This window comes from Chlorocebus sabaeus, chromosome 14 (assembly GCF_047675955.1).
Source record: "Chlorocebus sabaeus isolate Y175 chromosome 14, mChlSab1.0.hap1, whole genome shotgun sequence".
NCBI lineage: Eukaryota > Metazoa > Chordata > Mammalia > Primates > Cercopithecidae > Chlorocebus > Chlorocebus sabaeus.
The window spans coordinates 27,575,511-27,595,457 of NC_132917.1; the positions used below are offsets into that span (position 1 = coordinate 27,575,511).

The 19,947-nt window shown below is 38.0% G+C and overlaps 1 protein-coding gene across 6 annotated transcripts in view; it reads left to right on the plus strand.

The window, feature by feature from the left end:
* The window catches only part of BABAM2 (BRISC and BRCA1 A complex member 2), a 452,593-nt gene that overhangs the window by 3,497 nt on the left and 429,149 nt on the right, over positions 1-19,947 (plus strand). For all 6 annotated transcript variants that reach the window (XR_012095242.1, XR_005243113.2, XM_038006214.2 and 3 more), the window contains one exon: positions 374-525. Coding sequence is in view for 4 of the 6 variants with exons in the window: in XM_038006214.2 (XP_037862142.1) it covers positions 398-525 (128 nt within the window). In the remaining 2 variants the exon portion in view is untranslated. The remainder of the gene's footprint in view (positions 1-373; positions 526-19,947) is intronic.

Consider the following 19,947-nt stretch of genomic DNA (forward strand, 5'->3'; position numbering starts at 1 on the left):
GTGTTGGGATAGAGGATTGCTAGCAAGGGCTCCTTGGACTCAACTAAAATAGAACAAGCCAGTTGTGAGATAGAGTGGGACCACTTTAAGTAGAGTATGGCAGTGAAGAAATCAGCTTTGGGAAGGAAGAGGGAATTGTATTTCAGGGTTCCTTCTGTTCCTGAAAAGCAGTGGTGTAGTCCCAGTCCTGAGTAGCTGAGCAGAAGTGAGGTGGTTTCTTCTGGAAGATCACTGGAAGAGGCTGCACTAGAGATGGGAAAGGAATTATTTGTTCCTGCAAGAGGAACTGCTGTATGCTGTCCAGTTTTCAGGAAGCGTGTTGTATCTAGTCCATTTGTAAGCCCTGATCATCATTCTTTCCTTCTACTTTCAGTGGTGATTTACAAGTCAAGTTAAAATGTCCCCAGAAGTGGCCTTGAACCGAATATCTCCAATGCTCTCTCCTTTCATATCTAGCGTGGTCCGGAATGGAAAAGTGGGACTGGATGCTACAAACTGTTTGAGGATAACTGACTTAAAATCTGGGTATGTACCAGAACCAATTCAACCTTTACCTAATGACAGCCCTTCCTTACCAGACTCATAAAAATTGACCACGACAGAAACCCACCACGTCATCATCTCGTCATATGTTGATTCAGTTGGTTTTGTTCAGTTCTTGACATTTTATGTTTCAGGTTATTTTATTTGTGTTGTGGGCCATTGTTTTATGACTAGGATGTTCATGTCTTTTTTCTGTTTTTTCTTTGTGAAGAGTATGCCGTCAGAGTTTTAGAAGCGTGTTTTTCATTCATTGGCTTGTTGTCTTACTGTGTTTGCTGCAGTCCAGCAACAAACATATTCTGAATCTGATATCATTTGATAAACTCTCTTAATATGAAAATTATAAAAGCTAGTCAAAATGGGTCATTTCTCACAATGGGGTTGAAACAGTAAGATCTCACACCTAGAAATGTTGCATTAAAAAACAGATTTTTTTTTTTCTGAAACAAATTTAGATTTACAAAAAAGTTACAGAAATACTACAGGAAATTAGCATTGTTATAATATTGTTAATTGTCCTACAGGTTTTATTTGAATTTCGCCAGTCTTCCCATCAATGCCTTTTTCTTGTTCCAGGATCCAATCATCATGTCTCCTTAGTCTACCCAACAGTTACAGTTCCTCAATTTTTCTTTGCCTGTCATGACCTTGACACTTCTAAAGAGTACCGGCTACTTATTTTGTAAAATGTGCATCCACATGGGTTTGTCTAATGTTTTCTTTTCGTTAGAGTGAAAAATATGTTTTTTCCCAAGTGTAGTACAGATATGTTGTTGTACCATCCTTAGTGCATCAGATCAGGGAATATATGATGTCCATATGCCTTTTTACTACTAAGTTAACTTTGATAATTTGGTTAAGTGATCACTGTAAAGTTAACTGATTTTTCTCCTTGTAATTAGTTAAGTACTGTATTTTGCTGAGAAATGCTTTGAGACTTTGCAAATATCTGGTTTCTAATCATCCTTTTGTCCATTAATTTCAGCATCCATGGATGATTCTTGCCTCTAACTATTACTACTCTGATCCTTGTCTAAAAGTGTTTTTTCTCTTTTTCTCGTTCTTCCTCGTTTATTAATTTGAATTCTACTATGAAGAAACACTGTTCCTTTTCCTTCAGTTATTTATTTATTCAGTTATTTACTTATGCCAGTATGAATTGTTAGGTATTTATTTTTTTCTGTGGGTTATACATTAAATATTATTATCATTTTTTTTTTGGTCAGTTCCAGCTTTTTGTCATTGAGAACTCTATCAAGTGGCTTTTGTGTCCTTTTGACATATCCCCATCATTTTTGAGTACTTTCTTACTAGATATGTTGCCTTTTTTTTAAAAAATGGAGAAATTTCATTGGACTCTGGGATTTGTGGGAGGCATAGGCGTAGGCATTGGGCACTAGGGCAAGTTTGCACGGGCCATGTTCAAAGTACCTTCTTGGATATGGCATCCACAAATGGAGCTGTTGGTATGGACAAAGATGCAGCCAGGAATCTCACTGACCTGGTCCAGGGCCTCCTCCTGAAGAACCTGCCATGGCTTGGGCTGGGGCAGCTAGCTTTAGAATGAGTGGGGCTCCTTGGGCATATACTATACTACTATTGTCTAGTCTGGTCAGTCTAGATAACAAAGATGATGGCTGGGGTAGGGGCAGCCTAGATTCCAGGTGGTAGAGTTGCTTCTTTCAAGGGCATCTACCTTTTGCCATTTCCCATCTCTTTCCACTTAGGTGCACCTGGAATCACTGAGCCAGGGCCCCATGCCCCGGTCTGGCAGCCAGATGTGCCAATAGAAGCCTAGTCTCTGCAGAAACTCTTCTCTAAGAGTTAGTTCCATCACACACTTGAACCCTACCTTGGTCGGGCTGGTTCCAGGTGGGATTAAGTTGCGCCGGCATTCAGGCTAGTGGCTAGTGTATGTCAAAGTTGCCCCTTCTTCCACTGGTAGGTCTTATTATCTGTTGTATCCACCTCCTCCATGAAGTTATCGTACATCTTTCATAGAGGATGCCCACCATATTGTCCTCTTCACTAGACTCCAGCAACTGGGCCAGCAGCTTGTACCCGCCTGGGTCTGGAGCAGCTTGTGTCCAGCTGGGTCTGCACTGCTCAGCTGGGTCTGCCATTGCTTCCGAGGTGACAGGGTGCTCATGGTCTCTGTGAAAGATCTCTGGTGATGGTCATGTCAGTGTCTCTGTGGGTAGTACTTTTCACACATGTCCACCATGATGTCACATGAAGCTGATTTTTCAAGGTCCTCGGTCTGCACCCTCTCTGCATCCGGTAGTCTGGCAGGAGGCAAAGCAATGTGCATGTCAGTGTCTTGTCACAGTGAATGGTGCCTTTGTGTGTCTCCATTCATGGCAGTGCCATGAGGTTGCTGTGGGATCATTTGGGTAACAGGATGGACTCTGAGACAAGCATGCAGTGCTGGGTTTGGAGGGGTGTTGGCAGTGGCGGCAGCAGCAGTAGAAGTAGAAATGCTGTATTCTTGATTCTCTTTCATCTTTCTCCTTGTTAGACTCTTTTGCCGTTTGCCATCTACATGTCTTGCTGTTGTTTGACTAAGCTAAAGACTTGGGTATAAGAATACTGACTTAACGTTCTTTAGTGATAAGATAAAAAACTAAGACACTTCTTTGGAATAGTAGGATTCGTTTGAAAACATCTGATACTATCTTCAGTTTCATTAATCAGATACTTATGGAGCATTTACTATTTGCTATCCATTTTGCTAGTGTTAGGTTAGTTCCTTTTTTGTTGAGGCAAGAGGATTTGGTAGAAAGAACTCTGGTGGAGTTGATAAGAAGAAAGTTTTAACTTTTTTTTTTTTCTTCTAGAAGTTAACTATACACATTAGGGGATTTACAAATTAACTCGCATCCTTAGATAAGCCAGGGATCGGAAAGTGACTTTTTAGGCTTTTTTTTTCTTTTCTTTTTTTTTTACTGGTTTAGAATTTTTGCCATTTAGTCAAGCAGCAGGACTGGTGCTCAGACAGACTTCCCCAGCTTATAAATGGTGGTAGGAAGTGGGGATTCTGAAATAGAGACTGTATACAGGATTCATTCAGTCTGAATTTCCCACATTATTATAGACAATCTAGATACAGATTGGAACCTCCTAAATTACAAAATGCTTTCTTTAGATGGACTCCATCTCTAATTGAAGTCATCAAGATCAGATCTCAAGAGGGTATTTTCCAGTTTCCTTCACTGCAATTTTTGGCCTGCAGAAAGTAGAGTGATGTACTTCCTTTACTGTGCTCATTTCTTCTCAGTTTGTGGTTTTGACTTTGATTTCCTCTTTCTGGAATCTTTAAATCAGTGTATTTTTCTTCTGGGTCTGAGAATAAAAAGATTTTCAGATGGATCACTGGATATTTCAGAGTAACTTTTCAGGTTTTCCCACACTTTCATGTTTCTTTCCTTCTCTGATTAAAAATAGCATCTTTATGTCTGCACTGTGCTCATCTCTTTTTTTCTGTGTTTTTGAAGGTTTAAAACTGTTGATCTTTTCATAAGTTCCTTTGGTTCAACAAGATTGTGCCTAATCCTGTCTATTTTCTTTTCGTTCCCACCTCAGGTCTTCTGGACCTATCCTATCTTGCATTTTACTGCTAGGAACAAACACATTCTTCTTTTATTGGAATGGGGTGAGCTTGGAGAAAAGAAGGTATTTCAGATGTCCATTGATAGTCTTAAGTCTGTGTAGCCGGAGGCAGTTCCCATTTTCTCACTGGATCTCAGATTTTTATCCATAAAATGAGCAATCAGATTAGATGACTAAGGTTTTTGCAAGTCAGAAGTCCTGCAAAAACAACTCAAATGTCCATCAGCTGATGAATGGATAAACAAATTTGGCATATCAAAAATAGAATATTATTTAACCATACAAAGTAATGAAGTACTAATTCACAGAACAACATGATGAACCTTGAAAACATTGTGCTAAGTGAGAGAAGCTCATTATAAAAGGTCACATAGTATATGATTCCATTTATGTGATGTGTCCAGAATAGGCTAATCCATAGAGACAGAGAGTAAATTAGTGGGTGCCAGAGGCTGGGGGAATCAGAAGTGACTGCTTGAGTGTGGGATTTTGGAGTAACAAAAATGTTGTAAAATTAGTGGTGAAGATTGCATCGCTTTGGGAATATATGAAGAATGATCAAATTGCACACTTTACAGTGATTTTATGGTATGTAAATTATATCTCAGTAAAGCTGTCATTAAAAAAAAAACCGAACAACCTGAGTTGGGCACAGTGGTACAGGCTTGTAGTCCCAGCTACTCAGGAGGCTGAGACGGGTGAATCACTTGAGCCCAGGAGTTTGAAACCAGCCTGGGCAACATAGCCAGACCTCTTCTCTAAACAAAAATAAAGAAAAGAAAAAAAACCAGCCCATCAACCACGAATGTTCATTGACCTGAATGTATAGGATGTAGAAATAAATCTTTCTTTTTTAGCATGTCACAGACCTTCTTTTCAGAGGTATTGAAGACCTCACAGGGGCCTGATGGCTAGTGGACTGCTGACTGGTGACTGGTATATGTAAAATGATATCAACCTGAGATTCTTACTCTTTTTGTATCAGTATCCTGAGAAACCAGTTGGCATTTATCAGCATGAAGTCTTGTTGCTTCTTTTTCACAGATTCCCTTTTGGGTGTTCTCAAATTCCTGAATGTTTAGTTGAAGATTTAAGTGCAAATAGTGGGATCTGATGACAAATTTGAAATGAATCCACTAGCCCTAGCGTTTTTTTTTTGTTTGTTTGTTTTTGAGATGGAGTTGCGCTCTTGTTGCCCAGGCTAGAGTGCAATGGTGCGATCTTGGCTCACTACAACCTCTGCCTTCTGGTTTCAAGCGATTCTCCTGCCTCAGCTTCCTGTGTAGGTGGGACTACAGGTGCCTGCCACCACGCCTGGCTAATTTTTTGTATTTTTTGTAGAGACAGGGTTTCACCATGTTGTCTAGGCTGGTCTCAAACTCCTGACCTCAGGTGATCCACCCACCTTGGCCTCCCAAAGTGCTGGGATTACAGGTGTGAGTCACCATGCCTGGCCTAGTCCTAGCTTTTTCTGGACTAACTGCCTGAAAAATATGTGAAATTGCATTTAATGACATTTAATATGTATGGAATTTACTTTCTTTAGCTGCAAAAAAGAAATAAAAATATCTCTACCCACATTCATAAAATGATGTGAAAGGCCTTGTTAATCTGGAACATTATTGATGCCTTATATGTAGTACTCATCTGAAAGATTCAGGGAAATTCTTTAGAAGTTCATTAACAATTCCTTCTTCAATCCTTCCATCAGCCGAAGTGTGCATTTCTCGTTTCTGCAACAAAACAGTGGCGGAGTTAGGGAAAAGAATGGCTTCTTTTTGGTGTGTCACTTTTGGCATTTACGTTTCTTTTAGATCTTCAGCAGACACAGTTATGAGAAGTAGGATCTACATGTCTAATTTCTATTAACTGAAAGAGGTATACCCTATGGAACACAGTATATATAAAAGGTATAAAATTAGGAGACAATTTTTAAAGGTCACAAGAACCAGTCTTGTTATTACATGTAGCCACTTGCCCTTGAAGAGATAAGGTCTAAGTATCTATATTCTAGATCTGGTTCATAGGTGAAATAGGCAAGAACCTAATTGAGGCAAGATTTCTTTCTTTTTTTTTAAATAGCAATTCATATATATTTCTCTAGTGGTACCTAGATTTTTCTACTTTTTACTTAAGATTATGTATGTTTCTAAACCCCATTGCTAGGCCATCAGTATCTTAGGGGCCAAGTTATTGTTTAATTTATGTTTATACCTCCTTAAGGTCTATCTTGGTACTTTTCACATGTAATGTAGTAAGTAGGATTTGAATGGATGAATGAATGAGTTGATGTTTTCCTTGAGAAACTATGTGTTTTGGGGATCAGAGTGGTTTGTTCTTGTGGTTTGTAAGGATTTTTATTGGCTTGATAGTGTATTGCTTACATTCTGTTACGCATAATTCTTTTTAATGACATTCCCTGAAATGAGTTGACATTTTTGAAATTATAGTAGGCTGGGTGCAGTGGCTCACACCTGTAATCCCAGCACTTTGGGAGGCTGAGGCAGGCATATCATGAGGTCAGGAGATCGAGATCATCCTGGCTAACATGGTGAAACCCTGTCTCTACTAAAAATACAAAAAATTAGCTGGGCATGGTGGCAGGTGCCTGTAGTCCCAGCTACTCAGGAGGCTGAGGCAGGAGAATGGCATGAACCCGGGCGGTGGAGGTTGCAGTGAGCTGAGATAGCACCACTGCACTCCAGACTGGGTGACAGAGCGAGACTCCGTCTCAAAAAAAAAAAAAAAGAAATTATATAAAGTGTATTATCTAATACTGGATTTACTCTTGTAGGTAAAATATAGACTGAGATCTGAAGGGACCAAATTGTTAATTTTAGAGAATTATTCCATGAGCTTACTGAATGTTTATTAGTTCTTCACTCTGTGTTAATTTGATCACAAGCATGTGCTATTTGTAAGATGCCATATTTTGTCATTTTTAGTGATTTTTCTAATCTTGAAAATGTCTAAGTGTCTGTTCGGCATTCTGGAATGATGCCTGGCAAATACAACAGTGAGGAAAGCAGAGAGGCTCACTGCAACCTGTGGCAGCTGAGCCTCAGTATCTTTTTTCAGCATATTGCAGTGACTCAACCTTACTGGCACATGGCTGTGTTTGGGGCATCTGCTGTGACATCTCATCCGCCCACAACTACCTATTGCATTTTTTTTTGTCCATGTTCTGAATTTCATTACTTAGTTAAAAATAGATACTCAGTGTAAGTACTTGATTACTAAATAGAACAGTTTTAAAGGATGAGTGCTGTAAGCTTTGAAGACTGATCTCAGTTTGGCTGCATGAGTTTCTCTAGCTGGCAATCTGAATCTTTATTAGCCTTGTGTCTGGAAGGAAGCTGCTGCCCTGGGAGGCAATAGTTTAATTTTTGTCTATGACCGTACCACCTTGATTGCGCCCAATGTCGTCTGAAGATGGGCAGTTTTTAATAATTTAGATTTAGTTGTTCACTTGACTTTTCTGTACTTTTCCCTGATCTCATTCCCCTTTTTCCCCGTGCCTGTCTTCATACTTTATATATTCGTTATACATAAATATATTCCTCAATAGTATTATTTTGCATGTTTAAAAAGTTTGTACAAATGATATACTATATATATTCATCTATATCTTGCCCATTTTGCTTAGTATAAAGTTAATGAGATTTATCTGTGTTGATATTTACAGCTTTGGTTCTTTCCTTTGCACTGATATTTTGTATTCTGTTGTATGAATATACCCTTAATTTTAAATTAGTTCTTCTGCTGATTGACTGTTACACTGTTTAAATTATTTTTTTGACAAAGAGTGCCACAGTGAACATTCTCTCACATGTGCACGGGAAAATATGTATGAGAATATTTTCTGGGACAGTTTTTTGAACTGAGTGTATATACCCATTAGTGGTTGTAAAATCAATTGAGTGAGTCACCCCAACATTAAAAAATGAATGAGAACGAAATGGAAACTCTCAGAATGTGTCACAGTAAGAATAAGCACTGTTTTCTGAGTTTTCATTTCAGTTAAACAAGTAAGTATGCGTATAGTGGGTCATAATGAAAATATGTGTGATGATCAAAAAATTTGAAAGCTACCCATCAAAGGTATATTCCTAGAAATAGAATTACTAGCTCTTAAGATGTAAACGTCTTCTATTTTATTAGATATTGCCAGATTATATAAATTTCCTTCCATCAGAAATGAGTTTCTATTATTCTGTAGCCTCGCCGGTACTTGATATTGTCAGACTTACATTTTTGCCAAGCTATGAGGTGTGACCTGGTATCTCATTATGGTTTTAATTCGTACTTCTGTGATTGCTATTGTAATAAAAAGTCTTTTAATATGCTTATTGGCAATTCAGATTTCTTCCTTTGGGATATCCTTTGTTCATCTTTTCAGTGGATTGTTTGTATATTTCCATAGATTTTAAAGCATTCTTTATATATTTTGGATGCTGATCTTTCGGTAATTACATGTATTACAAATATCTGCAAAAAGTCTGTGGCATATATTCTTATTTTAGTGCTTCTGACATCCAAGAGTTTTGATTTTGATGAAGTTACATTCAACAGTATTTTCTTTTTAGATTTGGATATATGTGTGTGCACATGTGCGTGTGCGTGTGTGTGTGTGCATGTGTGTGTGTGTGTGAGAGAGTGAGAGAGTTTTAAGAAATCTGGGCCTATCCAAAAGGCACACATCTTTCTTTAATAATTTTAAAGTTTTCCTGTTTCCTTTTTTGGTCTTTAAATGGCAATTTATTTTTCCTATAATATGGAGTGAGATAGAGATATAGTACCCCCTGCCCCCACCATATGGATAATTGGTTGACCTAGCCTTATTTATTGAGAAGGCCATCCTTGCCCATGGATGTCAAGTTTATATCACACATGGGCCTGTTGCCAGGCTTTCTGTTTTGGTCAGACAGACTCATTGTCCTTGTGCCAGTTCCATACTTTCTTAACTATTACAGTCTTGTGAAATGTCATGATAGCCAGTAGGACAAATTCCCCCCTTCCATCTTGTTCTAATTCTTAAAAATTGTCTTGTTTAACCCCATGTTCTACATACCTTTTTGTAACCTCATTTAAATAGTTGTATACTGTTTCGTTAGGAAACATACCATAATTTAGTTAACAAAAAAATCCTCTTTTTAATGAATTGAGAAAGATAAATGAAGGGAAATTACCCTGATGAGGGGCAAATTGAAAAGTGAAGGTTAGAGAAGCTCTCTCTGAGGAACTGAAATTTAAGTTGAATCATGAAATATATGAATATAGTAGTCCCCCCTTATCATTAGGGGATACGTTCCAAGACCTCCCCCATGGATGCCTCAAACCTCTGATGGAACTCTGTTGCCGTCAGTCAGAACATGTTTATGTTGGTGTCTTCCACCCACAAATTTAATGCCTTTTCTGTCTCAACTGAGCACGTAGCACACGCTGTAGCTGTTATTTTTGCAATTTGAGGTGCAAAGCAAAACTAGCACAAATTTCTTTTTCCTTCTTCACAATTTCATGAATAGAAGATTTGTTTTTATGTTAGGTCTTAGCAACACCAGCGCATGATTGCTTTTTGTTTCCTTATTAAGTCAAGAACTTTTACCTTTTTCCTTAAAGGAAGCACTTTATGACTTGTCGTTAGTGTATCTGAATTGCCAGCATCACTACTCTTGTGCTTTCCCGAAGCACTTTATTAAGTAAAATAAGGATTACTTGAAGTCAAGCACTGCTGTACCGTGGCAGTTGATCTGATCACCAAGACAGCGACTAAGTGACTAACGGGTGGGTAGTGTAGACAGCTATGCTGGACAGAGGGATGAGTCATGTCCTAGGCGGGACAGAGCTGGAAGGTGTGAGAACAATCTCAGAACAGCATGCAATTTAAAACTTACGAATTGTTCTGAAATTTTCCATTTAACATTTTCAGACCAAACATTGCTTTTTCTTGACCAAGTGTCAAAGTTGGCCAAGGGTAACTGAAACCATAGAAAGCAAAACCATAGATAAGGGGGGACTACTGTACATCAAAAGTCTTAAATTTGCATGGTTCTTGGCCCAATAATTAACATTTTGCCGATACATAGGAATATATACATCCATATGGGCACATTTTATTTTATGGTCCCAGAGAAAGACCTCCAGATAATCAATCTGGCAATCCTCCAATAAAAAGGCCAGGATGCTGTTGATAACACTACAGTGAAGCTCAGTCGTTGACAACTCCACTCATGTATAAAGGGCTTCAAATTTACATGTTAAGAGATGCATTCTTTAACAGACATGCATAGCCAGAAATCATCAGTCTGAGGAAAGCCATCAACATGAAAGACAGAGAGCAAAACAGAGACAATGCACAGTAGAGAAGAATTTTTTTAAAGCTATAATTAATATCCTTGTAAAAATAAGAGAAAATACTGCATTCATGAAACTATGGCAATATGTCTGTTGGGCCGACTTCTGTACCTGCCCAAATTATCAATCAAATTTAAAACTAGACATTTTCAGACTTTCAAGAACTCAAAAAGTTTATCTCCTTTTCTCCCTTTCTTAGGATGCTAGTGGAATATATGTTCCAACAAAGCAAGAAGGTAAAACAAGAAAATAAGTGATTCAATACAGGAAGGGAAGACCTAAAATAATAGCTGTATGGCAGACCTAGAGAGCAATCAATACAGTTAAAGCAGTTCTTCCATACTGCACATGTACTGTTAACTGTTTTACTAGATGTTTTATCATTTAGCTGCTATTGTGTAGGAATTGAGTTGTTTATTGGCATATATGAAAGCAAACATAGAAGTTAGATTGAAGTAAAATCAGAAGAGACATTGGAAAATTTACTCAATAGTTCAGCAATCTTTTATCAGAACACTTAAGATGACTTTGGAGAAAAGAAAAATAGCCAGGACCAGAAGAAATAAAGCAAGATTTGACTGGGGAGGGTCAGGTATGGGCAGAAGCTGGAAGTCAGATTGAACAGGGGTTGGAACACAGGGAGCTGTCTTTAGAGGGGTTGTGTGGCAGGTTAATGTGATGGTAAGCATGTAGGTTTTTCAGTCAGTAAGGTCTGAGTTTGTATCCTAATTCTTCTGCTTACAGCTTAATGACCTTTGATAGGTCACATAACCTTTCGGTGCTTCAGTTTTCTCTTAAATGGGGGGATGACATTAATGATCTTATTGAGTAGTTATGGGGGTGAAATGAGATAATTCATATAAAGCACTTACTATAGTGCGGGGTCATAATGTTCAACAATGGTGAGTGATATTGTATGTTATATGTAATAAATAATATGTAGTATGATACATCATTATTTCACTGTGTTATTATTGTCACATTGTTATTTTAGAATCAGGGAGTCTGTAAAGAGTGTCCGTGCGAGCAGTATAACAGGAACTATTGACTAAGACCCAGGCAAGCAGAGCAAAACAGGAGCTCACTCTCATCTAACAAAACTCAGAGAAATCATGTAGCAGAAATGGATGGGAGATCCAGAGATTTTTAATTCTGAGATAACCTTCTATCCTTGTTCATTGCTTTTTGCAAGTCTACGGAGGCAGGAGGAAAATCACCATGGCTTACTTTGACCCTGCAGGTGGATGAAACTTAGAATATTTGATTAGGTTGAAAAATGAATGGGCATGAAGATGCCAACTGTTTTAGCAGATAGAACTTAAGAGTTTTTAACAGTCATTAGAGATTGAACACTGATTGTCTTGAGCAGATACATGCAACAGTTCTTAACAGAGGGTTGAAGAAGCCTCTTAAGTTAGATAGTGCAGGGAGTTCTGTCTGAGGATGAAGGGCATAAGCGGTGGGCTGTTGAACTCTGCTAGTGTGGCCAGTGTGTGGGGTCATAGATGTTTAAGAATTTTGCCTGGAACTTAGGGTGTTTATCTAGGTACCAGAACATCTGGAAACTCAGTGAACAGCTCATGGTGTTGATATTTTACGTGTTTTACTGAGGGCAGGATGTCCATCAGGAAGTATTCCTTGGGATTGCTAACCAGAAGGAAACACAGGTTCCCCGTACTCCTCATATCCCAGCCCATATTCTTTTCTTCCCTTAGATCCTTACCCTGGGTAGCTAGCTGCCTGTCTATACTTTTTGTGATCATAATAGTATAATACCCCTTCTATTGTGTACAATTTAGGTAGTATTTTTGGATTAGTTTTTGTTTTATTAGGATGACAAATTTACGAAATGCTTTGAGTTTGGAAGATAGGTGAGGGTTTTTTTTAAGTACAGGTTAATATACATTTGTTTTAGGGCTTCAAATTAATTATTCTTATACCATCACTCATACATTAAAAGTTTCCTTATGCTTACATAGAAATGTAGAACAGCCTCTTTTTCAGCTTCCATGTTATTTGAATAGTTTTACTTTTTGGTGCTGTGTTGCTTGAGAGTTAATTTTGTAATCTTCCATCTCAGGGCCACATTTCCTCAGTAATTTGGTTATCTTTCTAATGGCATGTTATGAAAGTTAAGTTTATCCCACTGACCTTGCTTCTCTTGACTTTTTGAAAAATATATCTTTTTTTGTTTGTTTGTTTTCCGAAAAGGTTTTTTATCTCAACCTTTGCTCTTGCCAGTTTATTGATAACAAACCTTGAATCAAGTGGAAGTTTTGGAGAACATGTTGATGTTCCACTTTTAAGTAGGTGTAATGCCCTCAGAATGATTTTTTTTTCATCTGTGGACTCCTGAATTTTTCATTTAAAAAACATTATTTAAAAGTTTTTGTGGTTCAGTAATTACACGTTGGGCCAATTTTGGACTTGGCACATTATGCTTTATAATGTGGTAAAATACACATAAATTTACAATTTTCATTATTTTTAAGTGTACATTAAGTACATGAGAAATGTGGCATTTGGAGATGTTTATCTCCAAACCCTTTTTCATTTTGCAAGCTGAAACTCTGTACCATTAAACAACAACTTCCATTTCTCCTTTCCCCCAGCTACTGGCAGCCACCACTCTGGCATCTGTCTCTGAATGTGACTACTTTAGGTACCTCACTTGATGTAAGTGAATCATGCAGTATTTACCCTTTTGTGACTGGCTTTCTTCAGCTAGCGTAGTGTCTTCAAGGTTCATCCATATTGTAGCGTCAGAATTTCCTTTTACAGGTTAGATAGTGTTTCATTGTCTGTCTATATCACACTTTGTTTACCCTTTCATCTGTTGATAGACACTTGGGTTGCTTCTATCTTTGGCTGTTGTGAATAATGCTATTAATATGGGTGTACAAATACCTGTTTGAGCCCCTGTTTTCAGTTTTTGGGGTATATACCCAGAAGTAGAATTGCTAGATTGTATGATAATTCTATGTTTAAATTTTTGAGGAACTGCTATACTGTTTTCTTTCTTTCTTTAAAAATAATTTCAACTTTTATTTTAGGTTCAGTGGGTATATATGCAGGTTCGTTACAAGAGTATATTGTGTGATGCTGAGGTTTGGGGTAGAATTGAACCTGTCACATGGGTAGTGAGTGTAATACTCAATAGGTAGGTTCTCTTTTTTTAAAAACAATTTTTTTTTTTTGAGATAGGGTCTCACGGGACTCTGTCACCCAGTTTAGAGTGCAGTGATATGACCACAGCTCACTGCAGCCTCAACCTACTGGGCTCAAGCAATCCTGTCACCTCAGTCTCCTGAGTAGCTGGGACTACAGCACATGCTACCACACCTGGCTAAATTTTTGTATTTTTTTGGAGATGAGGTTTCGCCATGTTGCCCAGGCTGGTCTCAAACTCTTGGACTCAAGCCATCCACCCACCTTGGCCTCTCAAAGTGCTGGATTACAGGTGTGAGCCTCTGTGCTCGGCCCCAACAGGTAGTTTTTCAACCCTTGCCTCCCTCCTTTCCTCCCCTCTCTTGGAGTCCCCATTGTCTATTGTTCCCATGTTTAGGTCCATGTCTACCCAGTGTTTAGCTTCCACTTATAAGTGAGAACATGCGGTATTTGATTTTTTGTTTCTGTGTTAATTCACTTAGGATAATGGCCTCCAGCTGCATCCATGTTGCTGCAAAGTATGTGATTTCCTTCTTTTTTATGGCTGTGTGCTATACCGTTTTCCACAGAGGCTGCACTGTTTTACTTTCCCACCAGCAAGACACAAGGGTTTTAATTTCTCCACATCCTCATCAACACCAACACTTGTTACTTTCTGTTTTTCTTTGTTTTTGTTTTGATAATAGTAATCCTAATGGGTATATAGTGGTATCTCACAGTGGTTTTGGTTTGTATTTCCCTAATGTTTACTGATGTTCAGCATCTTTATTATTATCGTTAATATTTTTTTGAGACAGAGTCTTACTCTGTCACCCAGGCTGGAATGCAGTGGTGCGATCACAGCTCACTGTGCAGCCTCCACCTCCTGGGCTCAAGCAATCCTCCCACCTCAGCATCCTGAGTAGCTGGGACCACAGGCATGTGCCACCGTACCTGGGTAATTTGTTTATTTTTTGTAGAGACAGGGTCTTGCTGTGTCACCCAGATTGGTCTCGAACTCCTGAGCTCAAATAGTCCTCCCACTTTGGCCTCTTAAAGTACTGGGATTACAGGCTTGAGCATCTTTTCGTGTACTTCTTGGCCATTTATACATCTTCTTTGGAGAAATTTCTATTTGTCTTTTGCCCATTAAAAAAGTTTTTTTGGTATTCACTGTATGATTTCTTTATGGATTCTGAATGTCAGTTCCTTCTCAGATAGATACATGATTTGCAAGCATCCCATCCCATTCCATAGGTTGCCTTTTTACTTTGTTGATAATGTCTTTTAATGCACAGAAGTTTCACTCTGACAAAATTTGAGGTACTTCATATATGTTCTCCAGTTGGTTAAATTTCTCTAGCCTGCCCCTCTCTTAGCATCATCTTTCTGTGCTTTCTTCGCTAAAAAGGTCAGAGAAGGCTATGGTGAAATCGAGCCAGACCTTTGTATCACTAGTATCCCCTTCTGTGGCAAAGGACACCCATTCACCGATGCACTTGTTTCTCCCGTAGTAGAAGCTTTTTAATTGAGAATTAGTGACTTATAAATTATTACTCATTGTTATGATTATGGTAGTAATGTATAGAACATGCTATGACATTGGTTAACATAAGCAGCTCTATATTGGCAGTAAGGACAGTAATATAACAATAACTGTTATCATTAATAATGTTTCATTGTAATGTAAGTGCTTTGAAAGGTATTGTCACATATAATCCGTCTAATAGTCTCTTCAGGCAGACAAGGTAACTGAAACTCAAGTAAGTTATGTAACTTGTTCAGGGTTGCATAGCTAAGCCATTCCATCTATAACAGTTCTCCCTGGTTATTTTCTGTATGAGAATCTGTCCTATTGCCAATTTCAAGCTTTTATTTATTGTTTCTTAGGCCTGTCTCCATTAGCAGAGGAGATAGGGCCCTTATCTGGCATAACAGCTTTGTCTCCACTACCTAGCATAGGACCTGGCACAATTAGTATAAAACTGTGGATCTGAAAGTAGTGTCGTGGTGTCAGGTTCAGGGGTGTATCACAGTTGTCTCTTAGGTTGAAAAAAGTCATTAGAAAGCATCAGAGAAACAAAAAGGTTAGTTGTTGCTACCTCCCTCCCCTAGACATTAAAGGTTTAAACTAATTGATTTTTAAATTTAAAAACTTTTTATTGAGGTATAGTGTATATTCAGAAAAGTACACTGAATCATAAGTATATAATGCATTGGTTTTTCACGAGCTGAACAGACTTGTGTAACTAGCACCCAAAACCCAGAACATTATCAGCACCTTGTACGTCCTCTTTGTGCTCCCATCTAGTCACTGACCCCTCTTCCAATGAAAGGATAACTGCTCTCCTGACTTCTAACAAAATAGGTTAATATATTTAATATATATATATATACACACACATATAGGTGGAATTTTTGCTGCACAAAATGGCATTTTGTGCGAGGCTTCATTTGTTCAGCGTTATGTTTGGGTATTCTCTGTTGTTGCAGATAGTTGTAGATCACCCATTTTTCTGGCTGAGCAACTAGTCTTCCGTTGTGTAACCTGCCACAGTTTATCTACTGTACTCTTGAAGGGCATTTGAGTAGTTCCTAATTGATATGGTTTGGGTGTGTTTCTACCCAAATCTCATCTTGAATTGTAGTTTCCATAATCCCTACCTGTCGTGGGAGGGACCCAGTAGAAAGCAATTGAATCCTGGGTGCTATTCTTGTGATAGAGAGTGAGTTCTCATGCAATCTGATGATTTTATAAGGGGCTTTTTCCCATTTTGCTCGGTACTTCTCCTTGCTGCCGCCATGTGAAGAAGGATGTGTTTGTTTCCCCTTCTGCTATGATTGTAAGTTCCTTGAGGCCTCCCGAGCCATGCTGAACTGTGAGTCAATTAAACCTCTTTCCTTTGTAAACTACCCAGTTGGGGGCACATCTTTATTAGCAGTGTGGGAACAGACTAATACACTGGTTTTAGTCCATTTTGAATAGTGCCATTGTGAACATTCTATTACGTGTCTTTTTGCAAACGTATAATATATATACATGTTTGAACCCTCTGGATTTTAAGTTAAGAACTATTCATGCATAGAATAAATATTTAAAAATTCTTCCAGTTCCATATTGTGTGTAACCAAAGGAGAAGGTTAGGGAGGGAAGAAGGAAAGGGGTGGATTTGAAGGGAAAGAACGAAGACAGAGGAAGGGCAATAAGATAGGAAAAGGAAATCAGGGGAGAAGAAAAGATTATAGAAAAGGAAGGGTGAAGAAAAATAGAGGCAAGCCTACAGCTGTGGGCTCCTAAATAAAATAAGATACTGAAACTAAATCCTTATCACAATCTTGAGCATGGACTTCAAGATATCATTACTTCTTGAAATGCAACTCTCTCTTCAAGCCTCATCAGCTGCTCTCAGAAGCTGTTTGGCCTCCAGTTCATCCATTTCTCTCTATCTCTACTGTCAGCACTCCATCTCTTTTCCTAACTAGTCCTAACCAGACTCTTCATAACTGTTCTAGATCTGATCTATTTTCCACTATCAGCCATTTATATTATTTTAAACAAATCTAATAATAAAAAATAAAAACCAGCTCATGTTGAGATAGAGTAGGAATAGGACGTGCCTCCTCCATGTATTTTTCCTTTTCTTCTTCTTTTCACAAAACCTACACCACTACTTTGCCTACACTATACCCACTAATCCCCAAGCTTTTAGCCACTCAAAGAAAATAGCCATTCTTCTGTGCTGTCGTGATGTTTAACCATGCCTAATTCCAGAAACTGGCCTTAGGGGATCTAAACATTGAACCAAGGCTGTGGAATCTCCTACCTTAGGAAGGAATGCTGAACAATTACTAGGGTATGTAAAGGGAAAACAATTTCATTGTTGGAACTGGGGCAGAAATTAAACACATGTAGTTATTTTAAGTCTGTCACTGATTTGTTTTTTGAACTACATTCGCAGACTCCTTATTCTTTTTTTTTTTTGAGGCGGAGTTTCGCTCTGTCGCCCAGGCTGGAGTGCAGTGGCCGGATCTCAGCTCACTGCAAGCTCCGCCTCCCGGGTTCACGCCATTCTCCTGCCTCGAGACTCCCGAGTAGCTGGGACTACAGGCGCCCGCCACCTCGCCCGGCTAGATTTTTGTATTTTTTAGTAGAGACGGGGTTTCACCGGGTTAGCCAGGATGGTCTTGATCTCCTGACCTCGTGATCCGCCCGTCTCGGCCTCCCAAAGTGCTGGGATTACAAGCTTGAGCCACCGCGCCCGGCCCTCCTTATTCTTTTTGTTGTTGTTTTTTCCATTATTAAAGTTATTGAGGAGTTGGAAGCTTGAATGACTTTGCAAATCTTAACTAAAACTAAAGATATAATTATTGGCATTGTGGAATAATTTCTTACAGCACAGCACAATGTAGTTAATTTTTAAAGAATAGTATTTATCATGTTTTTGCATCATAAAAGTATCTTTTGGAATTGTCATTGGCAGGTTTTTATAAATATGCTTATTATATCTATCTTTGTAGGTATTTACTCAAGAAATTAAAAGAGTGTGTAAGTCAGAAAAGGATTCTGAGAACCAATATAGTTCAAATGGAAGATTGGAAGTATAGGTAGATTGGGCATGAATTCAGGATGCAAGAGACCATTACTTTAGATGGTCTCTTTAGAAGGTCTGGGGTTTAAAACTGAGCCATACTACCCTTTAGTATTTCCAAAGGATAGACGACCACAGATTATGCGAGCAGTCATGTTGCAAGATTGGGTGACCCCTTCAAACTGGCTTGTCAGATTTGTTAATATCTTCTTACAAGGAATGAACCCAAGAATATGTTGGAGCTACATCTGGATGGAAATGAAATAGTGTTACAGATTCTGAGCAGTCAGGCAGATAACCTGATGATAAATTTTAGGCAGTGAACTATATTGATGTTGCTGTCAACTTAGTAGAGATATCAAAAGAACACTTGGAAAGAAATAAATTAATGTTTGTTACTGTTGTGGGAAAACCAGGATGAATAGGGAGATTAGAAGACATCAAAGTAAAGCAGCTTATCTTCATATCCAAGGACCTTCAGCATCTAAAGATTCTTTAGAAAAGTGTTTTTCAAACTCTTTGATGGAAGAGCAGATTAAAAAAAATCTAGTCACCAACTGATACTTTTGTAAAATATAAAAATGAATTGCTAGAAGAATGAAATGAAAAAGACATGAAATACAAGGCTTGACTCTTTTATTAGTAGATTCATCAGACTTAAAATTACTTTTACACATTGCTGTAAAAGTTTTAAAATTCTTATCTCATTTTCTGTACTTTTCTTATTATGGATTAGTAATAATTTACAGACCAGAACTGGTCCATGGACCTGCTGTCTTTGAATAGCACGATTCTAGAAAGGTTTCTGTATTCTAACAGTCCAGGAGTTGGCCTTCTTAAGAATTCTGTCTCAGAGGGGCGACAGTAGTATGTTATTGATAAGTAATTCCTAACTATATATTAGATAATTGGAGATACGGTTTTTTTAAAATAAATATGGTAGATGGTTATACGGATAAAAACTTTTCTGAAGATTACTCAAATTTTCAGTTAATTGGATCAGTAAAAAATCAGAGAGGACATTGTTACTTTGTGCATGCTTTACATATATATACACACACCAAAGAATGGCTTTTGGGTAAGGAGAGAATTTATACATATATTTTGTAGGTATAAAATACACATAAAATCGACACACACCAACGAATGGCTTTTGGGCAAGGAGAAAATGTTTATAATACAATCTTCTTTTGTAAATACTCTTATTTCTGTACATTTTAAAGATCACCTTTTTTGATGTTTGCTTATTGAAGCTGTAATATAGTTATATATTCTAAGTTGAACATCTTAGACACTATGCCAGTGATTTGGGTAACATTTCAGTTTTTCTCTAATTGTAACTGATGAAGATTTTTAATGACTATGATAGGCACATTGCCAATTTTTGTTACATTCTCTTGTTACAAGAAAATATAATTTGCCATTTCAACTTCGTTTCATGTGGTTCACGGTAGAATTCATTTCTTATTAAAAACTTAATAAAGAACTAGTGTTAGCTTTAGTAGTCATATTAAAGTATACTATTGCTTTAATCTACACCAGAATTATAGAATTTCAGGATGGGAAAGTGTTACACTCTAATGTTAACTATGTGATCTATGAACCCCTTCTAATGCTTCTCTGCCAAGTGACTGTTCAGGCTGTCTGTAAATATCTCCAGTCACGTGGAAGCTCCATGAGTCCCAACACAGCCCCCTGGGCAGCT